At 39.1% G+C, this 13967-nt stretch overlaps 1 protein-coding gene across 1 annotated transcript in view; it reads left to right on the top strand.

Moving 5' to 3' along the window:
• LOC149184207 (ABC subfamily C protein) overlaps nucleotides 1–13967 on the top strand; it is a 60045-nt gene that overhangs the window by 24717 nt on the left and 21361 nt on the right. Inside the window, 1 exon segment of the mRNA XM_089415267.1 lies at nucleotides 3240–3310. Coding sequence (XP_089271393.1) covers nucleotides 3240–3310 — 71 coding nt within the window.

Here is a 13967-nt window from a genome sequence, read left to right as displayed (position 1 = left end):
GCCCACAGTTTCATAGTAGCAAGTTTAGTGTTAGCAAACAAAATCTGTCATTAGACAGATGCAAAGCTAGTTGTAGTCACTACCCAAGAGTTAATTGTAGAACTAGTTGCATTGAAACAAGTAGTGTGAATTGCCTAGTTGCAGTATGCAGGTGCAGTTCCAACCAAAATATTCCCAGTGTAGAGCTTTGTAGTCCAATTTCTAGTGCAAGAGGACAGTGCGAGTTGTCAGGAGGGAACAAAGAGATTTCCCATAGGGAGATCGAGACTTAGAGGGAGTCTAGTTTCATAGGGAGCATCCCTACGGAAGCTAGTACTTCAAGATATGGGGAGACCATACTCATTATTGCAGTAGTTTCAGCAGTAGTGTGGAAGCATCGACAAAGCAGTAGCAACAGTAGTATGAGTAGATCAAATTTCACCATGTTTGCAGCCATACCTCCTGGAGTGATGTGGGGTGACTTGGCATTTTAGCCCCAAAGAGCTACAAAGATTGGGCAATGTCCATTGAGGATTCCACCTCGTGGATCAATACCTAGCTACGGGGGCCCACAAAATTCAGTAGTAGGATGGATCAGTGGCATATGATTGTTGAGAGATTAATTTGTCTGATTAAATCTCTTAATATTAATTGTCAACCCGAGGTTTGTAAGCATGAATTGCCTTGCGCTTCTCAGTTCAGGCTATGTTAGAGTTTAATTGTTTCCTTATTAATGATTTATGAAATAAATACTCACAAATATTATCGTCTAATGAGAAAACCCAACAATCAAATTTAACCTAAAATCTTCACAAATTCCAATATTCAAATCTGTACTTAACTAAGTATTCCTAGTGGCAAAAACAAACTTCTATTCACACCAAACCCTAATCAAACTTTGCATGTTGGTACCAGACTCTATATGAAAAATCACTCAATCGTTTTCAACAAGCATTCTATAATGACAATTCTTTGAAAGAAATCAAACAACCCTATGATAATCACCACTCAGCTTATTAAACTATTGATGCCATAATCATTCGTTACCAGAGAAAATAATGATAACTAATCTATAACAATCCAATTACTAATTCAATGAGTGATCTATCATGTTAATGCTTCAATCAACCAATTATTCTGTACTTAAGGGTTTATGTTCAGATCAAGGTTTAGGGTTCAAGTATCAATTGGAAGAATTACTCTATTTTGCTTTATCTTGTTGTTTTGCATTCAATGGATCACTTACAGGATTTTAATAAATGAAAACAACTATGATACTTATCTCACTTAATGCTCAGCTATCAATCCTGAAGGCTATACCTAATTCTATGCTACAATCAAACAAATCACTATGTTGTTGTAAGTCAGAACGATGATCTATTCATGGAGTAAACACCCTAATGTATGAACTGAGAAAGGAGCCATTCATTCAAAGGAGACTGTCTTTTGTATAGAAGTGAAGATGATCGTTTTGATTTATCACCAGTATTAGTAATTGAATGAACAAATGAGATAAATGGTAACTATAGAATGGGTCTTTTGAAAATGCCCCTGTAATGTTTATACCAATTTACAATGCATCAATCCACATTGAAACAAGTCAATTAATCATTTGTGCAACCCAGACATACTTGTATTAAAACTACCAGTTCAATAATTTAATTAATTTCATTAAGTCTCTCGAATGATCTAGCTAGTGCCAACCTCTCTTCAAACACCTCTGTAATGCTACAATTGGGATTGATTTAAGTCAATTCTCTTCAATGAAATAGAGGTTGATTTAGGGAAAATAGACAATGCCTATTTGATTCAATTGAAATCATTCTTCATCTAGAGCTATTTGAAAGAGTTAGGGACTTCGATATCCACTATGGGTGACAATTCCAATCAATATATTAATGACCATATAATGCGTTCCAGGTGAGGGAAAACAAAGCGATGGGGTGGCTCTGGTTCGAAAGGCACGAAATCACACCAAAATCCAATTGTGATTCATAAAAGTGACAAAGACTTCTACAAGCATAACTAGTAATCAATCAATCAATAACAATCCACGCAACAGACTTGTAAATGGAAATGGAAATTGAACGAGTCTAAGTTTGCAGTGCCACTGTTGATTCAAATACAAACAATCCCAGATGGGTGGGCCCAGCCACACCTGGGGCTGATAACCTACAGTAACTTAAATGATTTGGTTCACAATCAAAACATAAACTTCATTCCAATCAACGCATCTGAAAACAACTTCAGAACAAGATCAGCATCACGATTATATTCAAAATGGTTGCGATCATACAGTAAAATTCTTCATAATTTTGGTGCGCCTCCCCCTGGCATACATGCAGAGCTTTGGCTTTATACAGAGCTGTTGATGAAAAAAACATGACTATTTGCCAAAAAAACATAACAACAAACTAAAAGATGTAATATTTAATTCTTCTGGAGAGCCTTCAAATAGCTAACAGTTGATGTTGATGTTGATCAATGCATGAATGGAGGACAAGAACTTATCAAACCGTAACTGTGGCATCAAAATAGGCAAATCCGAATTTGACTGTTAAGTACAAATCTAGACATTTTATATAAATTGGCCTCAGAGAACTCCTCATATCTTCCAAACCGTAAGGAATTTTACAAAAATGTTTGAGGATTAGTAAATTGGTTATACTGGGACCAAAACCCATGTTCCAGATTTTCCTCATTCTCCTTCACTGCACGGAAATCTAGGCGGAAGTTGGCAGTTTGAAAATTATTGTAGATTTGGGAAAATTTATGAATTTCCTTCTAGAGACCCACATGAGTGACCTAGGTGCAATCCAAGTTATGGAAAAGTATTACAACATCATTTTTTACAATAAAATCTCTCGGTTTCTCCGGAAGCATGCTAAAAGTGTCAAAAGCCCCAAATTGGCCATTTCGTACTCTACTGGCTCGTGAAGAAACTTGGTGATGGAACCCTGTGAAAATGTGCTTGGCGAAACCGTCATTAGTAAATCATGGAATAATCATCTTTAATCATAGAAAAGCTAATAAAACTAATGATAATCAACCACAAGACATAGGATGTGTTTTGGCGATAAATGATGGAATTAGGGTACGGAACGGGTTAAAGACCTAGGGTTTTAGGGTATGAATGGTGATATTGCATGATGAAAACATGGGCATTTTTGAGGCCCATCATCCCCCCATGCCTGAGATTTTTCATGTCCTCATGCAAACAAATACTTGCTCATTGACAGATTCTTGACATTGTTTTGTAGATGTTGGTTCTTGTGGGACAACATCGCTTGGGTATTTGAAGGTGCTGGTTCTTATGGAGCAGCACTTGAATGTTTGGAGGTGTTGGTTCTTGTGGTGCAACACTCTTTATACTTAATAGGTCACACTAATTTACTGAGCAATACCAATTGAGGACAAGAAAGGGACGAGTGAAGGAGAGATGAGTGATGAAGATGGTGAATGGGCGAATGATACTTTGTCTTCGTAAGACCAATGTCTATAGGTGGTTTCCTTTATCATTTAATGGCAGTAATGACTTCATCCTAATTTTTTTCATCATGGTAGGAGAAGACATCATAGAGGCTGCTTTATGAATGCATGACAAGGGTTTTGCTTTTAACATGGTCTTGTAATAAGAGTATATGTGGAGTGAATGGAAGGATGAAAAAAGGATGATGGTTTATGAAAGATGAAATGCATGGAATGAGAAGTGGTGAATCATTAAGTTTCTTTCACTTTCTAATGAATTAGAGAATCATAAGCCAAATTTACCTCAAGTTTTACCTTTACTTTTGATGTACTTGCTGAAGTGGAAGATGAACCGGAACACGGCTAAAAGTTGGAGTTGGAATGACTATTGCTGATGTGTATATGGATTTGCTGAAGAAGGCTGAACTAGAGATAGTAAAGGAGGCTGAAAAATGAAGGTCCCCTTCTCCCCCCCATGCCTGAGGAGTTGTATGTCCCCAAACAAAGAAGGAAGATGACTGCTGCAAATGATGATCAAGCTGCTAAGATGACTGCCACAGGAAAAGAAAATGCTGCTACAAATGTCCACACTGCTGCAAATCTGTACTGAGATCACAAAACCATATAGTCTTCAACCGCTACACACCATGTGCAATCCTGCTTATGTGAATAAATGGTGTCGATGTCAAACATAAGCAAGAATCATTGGATTACCGACCATTGAGGAAGTCATTAACCAATGCGAGATATCCCACCTGTGATGACAATGGGAATCAAGGCACTAGGTACATTCTACTAGCCATGAATAGATTTTTCGAAGTCGAATGGACTGCAGAATTCATCCACCAAGAAACATTGATGTATTTCCTTAGTAGATGACAAGGATACTTGCCATTAAGGCATGCAGGCTCCTAGGTACCTTATCTAACCCTAACCTTGGTCCCAGATGATGTGCTGATGTCAATGGGACAAGGCTTGTTGGCAGGTGGGCCTTAAGGAATCCCACATCAACCAACTCGAGTAAAAACATAATGACATGAAAGATAAATGATTTGAAGAACTCATACAAATTTACAAATTTTATTGGGAACCTTGCCCACCAGTTACCTGGTTTTCAAGCAAAGTCCCTGTCTAGTTGCACCAGACACGCTAGTTTTCACAAAAGGACTTATTTTTCTCTTTACTATTTTATTTATTTATTACAATACTGACTTTCCTACTATACTAAAGAGAAGACATCCTCCTTCAAGTGAAAGAGAACTTCCAATGAAGCCATGTGCGAATCAGGTACAAAGATATAATCATGCCCAGATTTAACATATAAACTTTAGATGGTACATGAGCACGAACAGTCAGCAACTTTGAAAGATATGATGCAGAGAGTATTTGAAGATGAGAGTGGTACTTTGACTGAATTGTAACCTCAAAACAATTCTCGATGTAATCTTGGTGGATTGGCTTATTTATTCATTTGGACCACTCTGAATGTCCTCCTCGGTCATGCCAGAAAAACTTGGAGAATCGGTCTCTGGAATGCACACAAGGCTTGTTGCTGGGCATGGTGAAATCTCTTCGATCTCAGGTTCAGCTGAATGCTCCCCATCAGATTTGGTGCATGGATCATCGATCTCCTTGGTAGATAGGCAAGAGTACTTGAGGGAGCTTTCCAAATCCTGTTCTGGGTGTGGAGAGGCATATAATTTCCTAAATGCAGTCAGGATAAACTCTTCCTGAGAAGAAGATACCCCAACTACTGCTAGGATTTGAGAAAGTGCTTCGAGGGACATTCTTCAAGCTCTGAATCATTCTTGAATTTCTCCTGCTTGTTGATGATCCCTGTTTCACAACATGGATTAGTACAAAAGAGGGCTCTTACAGCACCCCAAAAATGTTTTGTCGTTCAAAGCTTGAATTGTTAATCTAAATGAATTAAAAACTGCTAATTGCAAGAAAACTAGCACTGGAAATGAATCTACCTTTAATATCCCTAGGTCTATATGTACTCCTATGCATAAAGATAAAGGAAAATATAAATTCAAGAACAAGTAGTGATCAATCAAACTTTGGAGCAACCCCACAAAAGTGGATGCGTGGCTCTTCACTCACGTCTTACCGTACTCTCTCCACCCTCTAACAATTCTACAAGATCCTGAAACTCAAATGATAGTGATTACCTGAATAAGAAATGACAATCTCCCCGGCAACTGATCCAGGTACAAGTGTGAAGAAGGAGCCTTCCAAGACCTTTTACTTTCGTGATGTGTTAAATTGCATTTTAAAAGAACATTAATGAATCCATTTGCATGCGGAAAAGAAGAGGAACATATCAATCATCAGCACATGAAAACATAAGTGTTGATAATGGAGTTCATCCAGCAGGGACTACGTCTCTAGGTCCCGGTGTCAAGATGGTGTAGGCCACTGCATTAAGTGTTGTCAATAATGGTGATGTACACAAGAGATGATGTCGCAATCATACAAGGAAAAATTCCCTCACGCAGGAGTGGCTCTAAGAGATGTTCCACAACTATAACTCTCAATTAAAAGACTCCTATCAGTATGACACAAAAAACATGCATGATGAGCATCCCACCAACATGGCACAAAGGGATCTCATTGACAAACAAAACATGCATGACGACAACAAGAGTATCCCAACAACATGCAACAAGGGATCTCAAAACATAACATGATGAGTTATGACAACAAGTACATCACTTAGAAGATTCCGCATCAAATCAAGCAAGGAATCATGACAACATGTACTAAACAAGATCCTACATCAACATCAATCAAGGATCTGTACAGCATAATGCATAAAGAAGAAGTACATGAATACATCATATACCTCACAACAAAGGGGCCATCTGAAGCTTGATGTCCATATCCTTAGCAAAAACAATCCATAATGAATAACGTTTTTCACATTGTCGATGCGTAGGCATGGCCCATTACCAATTCGGACTTTGGTTCCCCTTGCATCGATAGTTTTTTTGGCTTGTCACAATCAGGGGCATCTGAAAAAGACATTGTTAACGTGCTGAAGCTTACTGAACCATTGACCTCCCAGCATCGATCGCAAGAAGAAAACTGCTCTAGACTCCCTGGCTCTCTAGCTTTCTGGCTATCTAGCTCTGTAGTGCTCTGGCTATGCCGCTGCAGCTCTGCAACTCTGCCTAACCCTCTGGTTCTTTGGTTCACCTTCTCACGCTACCTCGATCAAGCTCTGTGGCTCTATGGCTCCATAGCGCTCTGGCTTTCACATGTTTTGGATTTTCAAGCTTCTCTGAATAACTCGCGGGCACTGTCTAGCTATCTCTGGTTTTGTCTAGCCCTCTCGTTTTGTGGCTCTCCGTCGAGCGCAGCCTCCTCCTTGGCTCTCTGGCACTTAGGCTCTCAGGCCCTCTCTAGCCTCAGCTCTCTGCATTCATCATGTTTTATAACATGTTTTTGTGACAAGGTTACTTAAAACATGGAGTTTGTTGGTTTAGAATAGAATCCGTTTGAACGGAAGGTTCGATTGGTGCAACAAAACTCCAAAATGGCCTTTTTTTGTTAAAAATCAAAATACACAAAAACATTGAAAAATCTGAAAAACCGGACTTCAAATTTTATGAAATCGGGCTTATAAACCCATCGGGTTTGTGCTATATCACAATCGAATATCGCTCTGTCAATGGCCTTGTATATCAGGGAATCGTCGATCGCTGATACGCTGATCCGATAATCGGCGATATGCCAATTAGCTCTAGACCATTGATCTGTTCCTTGATCGAACGATCCAGATTGCATCATATGTCACTATCGCATCACCCCTTGGTATCTGGAATCGCCGATCTCCGATATGTCGATCGCCGATCTATCGATTGCTGATCGCCGATAAGCCGATTAAATCTGGACCATTGATTTGACTTCCAATCTGACAGCTGAGATCGCATCGCATATCGCTATTGCTACAACCCGGGGTTCTTCGCCGATACATTGGCATACGCTAACGCCAATCACCGATGTCGATCACTAATATCACAATCGCAAGTCGGCTCTGCCCGAGTCCCAATATCGCATGCCTGCCTTCCTCCGACCCGATATACCAAAGATCACTGATCGGGGTTCTAAAGGCCTGGCCTTAAGTTTTCCCTTTAGACTCCTCTGATTGCGATTTTCCTTATAAGGCTTTTAGACTCATTTTTAGAGGAAATGCCTCCTTTTTCAAAGGAACTAAGGCAAACTCTTTTCACAACAACTTCATCATCCAAACTCGGATTGGGGTGTCATTCGCACCGTTGGAATCAAGACGATGAGATCTATGCTCTAGTCCTAGGTCAACATCATTTTGAACACTTTGAGTTTTGAGCGTTCATAAATCCTCTCTGTCCCATGTGTCTTTCTGGAGCCATCTAGATCAATCCTCCCCACTGAGGAGCTTTTGGTCCTCCAAAAGCATGAAAAATAATTTGCAACTTTCTCTATACCTTGCCTGCATCACAAGCATCCTGAAAAGGTCTCGCTTCCATCTCCTTCACCTTTGTTCTTCGGAGCCTTAAGCGACGAATCGACACCTGCTACCTCTACATCCTGTAGTACATTGTTTTGCAAATTACATGCTTGAATGACATGACCAACTAATGACCCAAAACGTCCCATAATTGCCACGAGTTTATAACACACTCGGTGGTCAAGTTTACAACAAGATGGACATAATATCCCAGCTATGACAACAACGCCAACCTATCATGGTTGCTTCAGCAAGTGATGGAAAACACATCATCAATGCAACACATGATTTACATACATAAGGTCAAACACTATTGTTTCGAAAAGTGATGGAAACATAACATCACTTTCAAAGTGTAAAATATGACTCAAAACATGACCAGACATCATTGTTGCTGACCAAGTGATGGAAAACATATAATCACTTTTACATTTTAAAATGAAACAAATGATTTACAAAAGAATTACCATGAAACGACAACATGTCTAGAAACCATTTTTCACTTATCATGGTGAATGGGTCACCTCCTTATGGTGATTTTGCTTGTCGAAAAACTACTCTTCCTGGTTCACGCACCAACGTTTTGTCTTTAAGGCACTACTCTGGATGGAGCCTCCAACAAGTGGCTCATTGATGGCCATTTTTGTCGCAATGACTGCAATAGGTTTTCTTCCTCCATATCTTCTTAACCTGTTTCTTTTCATGTTGTTGAGAGGGTCTTTCACGCCTCATGAGTGCTGCCATTCTTTTCCAACACTTAGAAAAGGTATGGTTAGGTAACCCACAAAAGGTACATGTTTTTCGATGCCTTGATCTTCGTTCATCATTAACAACATGATCATAATCAAAATGAACATTCAAAGATCGAAAGTGATTATACCTTCCTTTGTTGTCTCTAAGGTCAGTATGGCGATGAGAGCTTGCCTCCACTCTCTCCCTACAATGGAAACTACCATGGGATGATGGGGATATTTTCCCATCATTCTCTTTCCTCGACGATTTCAATGATGTCTCGGATGACTCTGACACCTCGAGCACTCTCCTTTAGTGTATCTTGAGCCTGCAAATTGATGTTCATGTACAACCTCCAAAGGTTGAGTGACGCCTTGGTTATTAGCACCAAGTTCTTCTTCTCCTTGTGCCTCATCCTTGTAAGGAGCCTCATGTTTGTCCCTGTAATTGGGATCTCCAAATTTCTAACAGACATCATACTATGAGATGATGAAATTGAAAGGAAATCAACATCTTTTACCTCTTATTTTGATTTGGAAAGATCTGATGAGGTTTCCTCATCATCCTTTGTTGGTGGTTCTCTCGTTCTCTCTCTCTCTCAGTGCATTCCCCAACTTCTTTTCTAACATACCTAAGTCTTGTTCGACATGATAATTCCCCTACTTTGATGGGATTGACAATGCCTTGGCCATTAACGCCCAAGCCTTTTCCTTCATACCCCATTCTCTTTAACAGTTTGGAGCCAATTCCTCTGGTGTGATTTTAAAAAATAGTGAAATCATCATCAGGAAACATACATGAAGATGGAGAACTACTTTTTACCTCACATGGGTCTCGTTGCATCTTTTCCAAGGCCTCGTCCTTGTTAGTAAATTATATATTACAGAGCAATAGAACACATAAAATATTGCAGAAATATAAAAACAGAAAACGCATAAAACAAGAGAGACACAAATATACGTGGCTCACCAAGTTTGGGCTACATCCACGAAGAAACAACCAGTCCTTCTTTTATTATATTATCCAGCGAACTGAAGAGATACAACAAATATGCTATAACACCCTCTTCGCTCTCAATCTCCTCTCTCTTCCTCACTCATAATACAAATACAATATAGACATAATACAATTCCCTCATATATAGTGAGGGGTTGCCTTCTAGGGCAAAAAACCCTAAATTAAACATAACTTCTATTGTCAGATCATCCACCTAATGAACGACCCAGATTGACTAGAAATTACTGGACTTTTACAAGGAAATTTTACATCTATTTTTAGCTTCGAGGGCACTGCCCCCGAACCCCCTAGCTAGGGGGGATTAGGCCCCCCAGACCCCCATAGGGGGACAAGTCCCCCCCGCCCCGCATGGAGGGGTGTACAGTCTTCCTGGGGTATACATCCTACTGAAACCTCTGAATACAGAAGATAATCAAACTCCACACCCAACAATCTCCCACTTGGAGACTGATTATAGCAACTCCACCGCTGCTTCATTTGCTAGACAATGACTCCACTTTGGACCTAGCTGTTTCTCATCTTCTTCATCATACTTGAAGACCAATTAAAACTAAGCAGATTCTCATTTTCTCCCTAGTTACAACTTTTGTTAACATATCTGTAGGATTCTGGCTAGTGTGTATCTTTTCGAGCTTCAACTGTCCATCTTCCAATGCTGACCATATGAAATGGTACTTGAGCTGTATATGTTTAGTCTTGGAATGAAATGAAGAGTTCTTTGCAAGATGTATCGCACTCTGGCTGTCATTGTATTAACTGCCCAACTCTTGCTTCTTACCCAATTCATCCAGAAACCTTTGTAACGAAATCATTTCTTTACTAGCCTCTGTAGCAGCAACATACTCTGCTTCTGTTGTTGAAAGTGCAACAACACTTTGCATTTTTGAAACCCAACTGACAGCTGTTCCACCTACAATAAATACATATCCTGTAGTGCTCCTCCTGTTATCTCTGTCACCTGCCATATCTACATCAACGTATCCCTGTAGAGCAATGTTTGAACCACCAAAGCATAATGTTTGATTTGGTGGTACCTCTCAAATACTTGAGAATCCACTTCATCGCCATCCAATGTTCTTTTCCTGGATTGTTCATGTACCTGCTTACAACTCCCACTGCATGTGCAATATCAGGCCTTGTGCAAACCATTGCATACATTAAGCTTCCAATTGTTGATGCATATGGAACTTTTGACATATGAGCCATTTCTTCCTGAGTCTTGGGACACGCCTCCTTACTTAATTTGAAATGGCTAGCCAAAAGTATACTAAATGGTTTTGCATTCTGCATATTAAATATTTTCAACACCTTTTCTATGTACTCCCTTTGAGACAATGTTAATTTGCGATTCTTCCTATCTCTAGTTATTCTCATACCAAGGATTTTTTTTGCAGCACCCAAATCCTTCATTGCAAATGAGTTTGCCAATTTCCTTTTGAGCACATTTATTTCCTACATGTTAGAACCTGCAACAAGCATGTCATCTACATACAATAACAATATAATATAGCTGCCATCATTTTTCCTTTTGAGATAAACACAATGATCAGAGTGACATCTAGTATAAACTTGTTCAAACATAAACCTGTCAAATTTTATATACCACTGCCTTGGAGCCTATTTTAAGCCATACAAGCTCTTCTTCAACATGCACACTAGTTTCTCCTTCCCTTTTACCTCATATCCTTGTGGCTACTACATATATATCTCTTCCTCCAAATCCCCATGGAGAAAGGATGTCTTTACATCTATCTGCTCAAGATGCAAATCTTCAGTTGCTACTAGACTTAAAATAGTTGTGATTGAAGTCATTTTCACAACAGCAGAAAATATCTCATCAAAGTATATACCCTTTTTCTGTGCAAACCTCTTCACCACAAGTCTAGCTTTGTACCTTTTTCTACCTCCATCTTCTTCCTTTAGCCTATAAACCCATTTATTCTGCATTGTTGTTTTACCTGCAGGCAACTTGACTAAGCCCCAAGTCTGGTTATGTGCTAAGGAGTCCATCTCTTCTTTCATGGCTTGCTCCCACTTCTTCCTGGTTTTTACCTGTACTGCTTCTTCATAACATTCTGGTTCACCAAAATAAGTCAAAAATACATAATATAATGAAGGAGAGTATCATTCAGGGGGTCTACTTATCCTGGTAGATCTTCTAACACCACTTTCAGGTGTTTGAGGTGCTTGTTGCTGTTGTGGTTGTTGTTCTAGCCGTTGATCATTATGATTTTTAGGCACCATCACTTTTCCTATGATATCATCAAGCACTGTGTATTCTCTGTTTTCTTTTTCCTGTTTCTTTTCCTGCAACTGATTCTTATACAAGACCTTTTCATTGAATATTACATCTCTGCTCCTAATGATTTTGTGATTTTCATAATCATATAAGCAATAACCAAAATCATTAACACCATATCCAATAAAGGTACATTTCTTTGATTTTTCCTCAAGCTTTGTTCTATTTTCTTTATTAATGTGGACAAAGGCTTCACAACCAAAAGTCTTTAAAAATGAGTAGTTTACTTTTTTACCTGTCCATGCCTCCTCTGGAATACCACCATCCAAGGAACTTGAAGGCCTTCTATTTATTAGATAAACAACAGTGTCTACAGCATCTGTCCAAAATTGTAAAGGCAATCCTGCATGCAATCTCATGCACCTTGCATGCTCCATGATTGTCCTGTTCATCCTTTCTGACACACCATTTTCTTGTGGTGTTCCTGGAACTGTCTTCTCTCTACAAATTCCATTCTCTGAACAATACCTATCAAACTCTTTGCTGCAATATTCACCTCCATTATCTGATATGAGACACTTCAACCTTTTCCCTGTCTCATTTTCAACCAAAGCTTTCCATTTCTTGAAAGTATCAAATACATCATATTTATTTCGAATACAATAAATCCATGTTTTTTTGGTTGCATCATCAATAAAAGTAACATAATAACGAGAGCCACCGAGAGATGATACCTAAGCAGGTCCCCATACATCTGTATGCACAAGCTCTAATTTTTCGCTCTTCTTTTCTTTCACAACTCTAAGGAATCTGACTCTCTTCTATTTTCCATAAACACAATTTTCATAGAATTTTAAATCAACATGCTTCAAACCTGGCAGCAAATTTCTTGAGTGAAGAATATGCATCCCCTTCTCACTCATGTGCCCGAGCCTATGATGCCAAGCCTATGATGCCACAATGTCGTATCTTCTCCTGTAGAGGTTAAAGCATTAACAGAATTAGAAATACTATTGCATAAGTACAATGTACCAACCTTTTCTCCTTTTTCTATTACCATGGATCCTTTAGTGACCTTCCAGGTTTTATCTGTGAAAGTAGTTACGCAACCTTCACCTCCCAACTGCCCTGTTGAAATCAGATTTTTCTTTTGATTTGGAACATGCCTTACCTCCTTCAATAGCCATTGATTTCCATTCTGCTATTTTATGAAATCTGTACCCATTCCAATGATTTTATAGGGTTTATCATCACCCAATCGAACCTATCAAAAATCTCCTTGAACATAATCATGCAAATGTTTCTTATCAGGTGTGGCATGGAATGAGGCCCCTGAATCTACCACCCAAGCATTAATAATATTTTCTAGTGAAAGAATCAAAGCATCTTGCAACACATCACCTTTTACATTCGCTTCAAGATTAGTTTCTTGTTGCGTGTCACCTTCTTTTCCCTTCTGAGACTTGCAGTCTTTCTTCAGGTGTCCTTTCTTCCCGCATTTCCAGCACACTATCCCTAATCTAGACTTGGATCTGCCTTTTCTTGACTTACTGCGATATCCTGGGCTCTTTCCTCTTTGCATTTTTCTTCCCCTAGTCTCTGCAGTCAAAGCATTACCTGATGTCTCACTAGAGCTTTTCCGTCGCATTTCCTCGCTAAGGATTGCACCGACAACATCATCAAACTTTAAAGTACTAGATCCAGCAACAGACTTACTAATGGCCATAACTAAACCATTCCAACTTTCTGGCAATGAGCACAGAAATAACAGAGCCCTAACTTCATCATCAAAATTTACCCCTACAAAACTTAATTGACTTGTAACTGTATTAAAATCATTTAAATGGTCTACAACAGATCCACCTTCTGACATCTTCATATTAAATAAACACTTCATAAGAAATACCTTATTTGAGGCAGAGGGTTTTTCATATAGTTTGGTCAATGCCGACATTAAACCATCTGTTGTCATTTCCTTTGAAATATTAAACGCTACTGACGCCGCTAGGCACAACCGTATTGTTCCAAATGCCTTTC

This window comes from Pinus tabuliformis, chromosome 3_2 (genome assembly GCF_031772625.1).
Source record: "Pinus tabuliformis cultivar Carrire ecotype Pingquan chromosome 3_2, CPIR1, whole genome shotgun sequence".
NCBI classification, from domain to species: domain Eukaryota; kingdom Viridiplantae; phylum Streptophyta; class Pinopsida; order Pinales; family Pinaceae; genus Pinus; species Pinus tabuliformis.
Note: the sequence above shows the minus strand (reverse complement) of the source record. Positions and strands in the feature narration are given on the sequence as shown.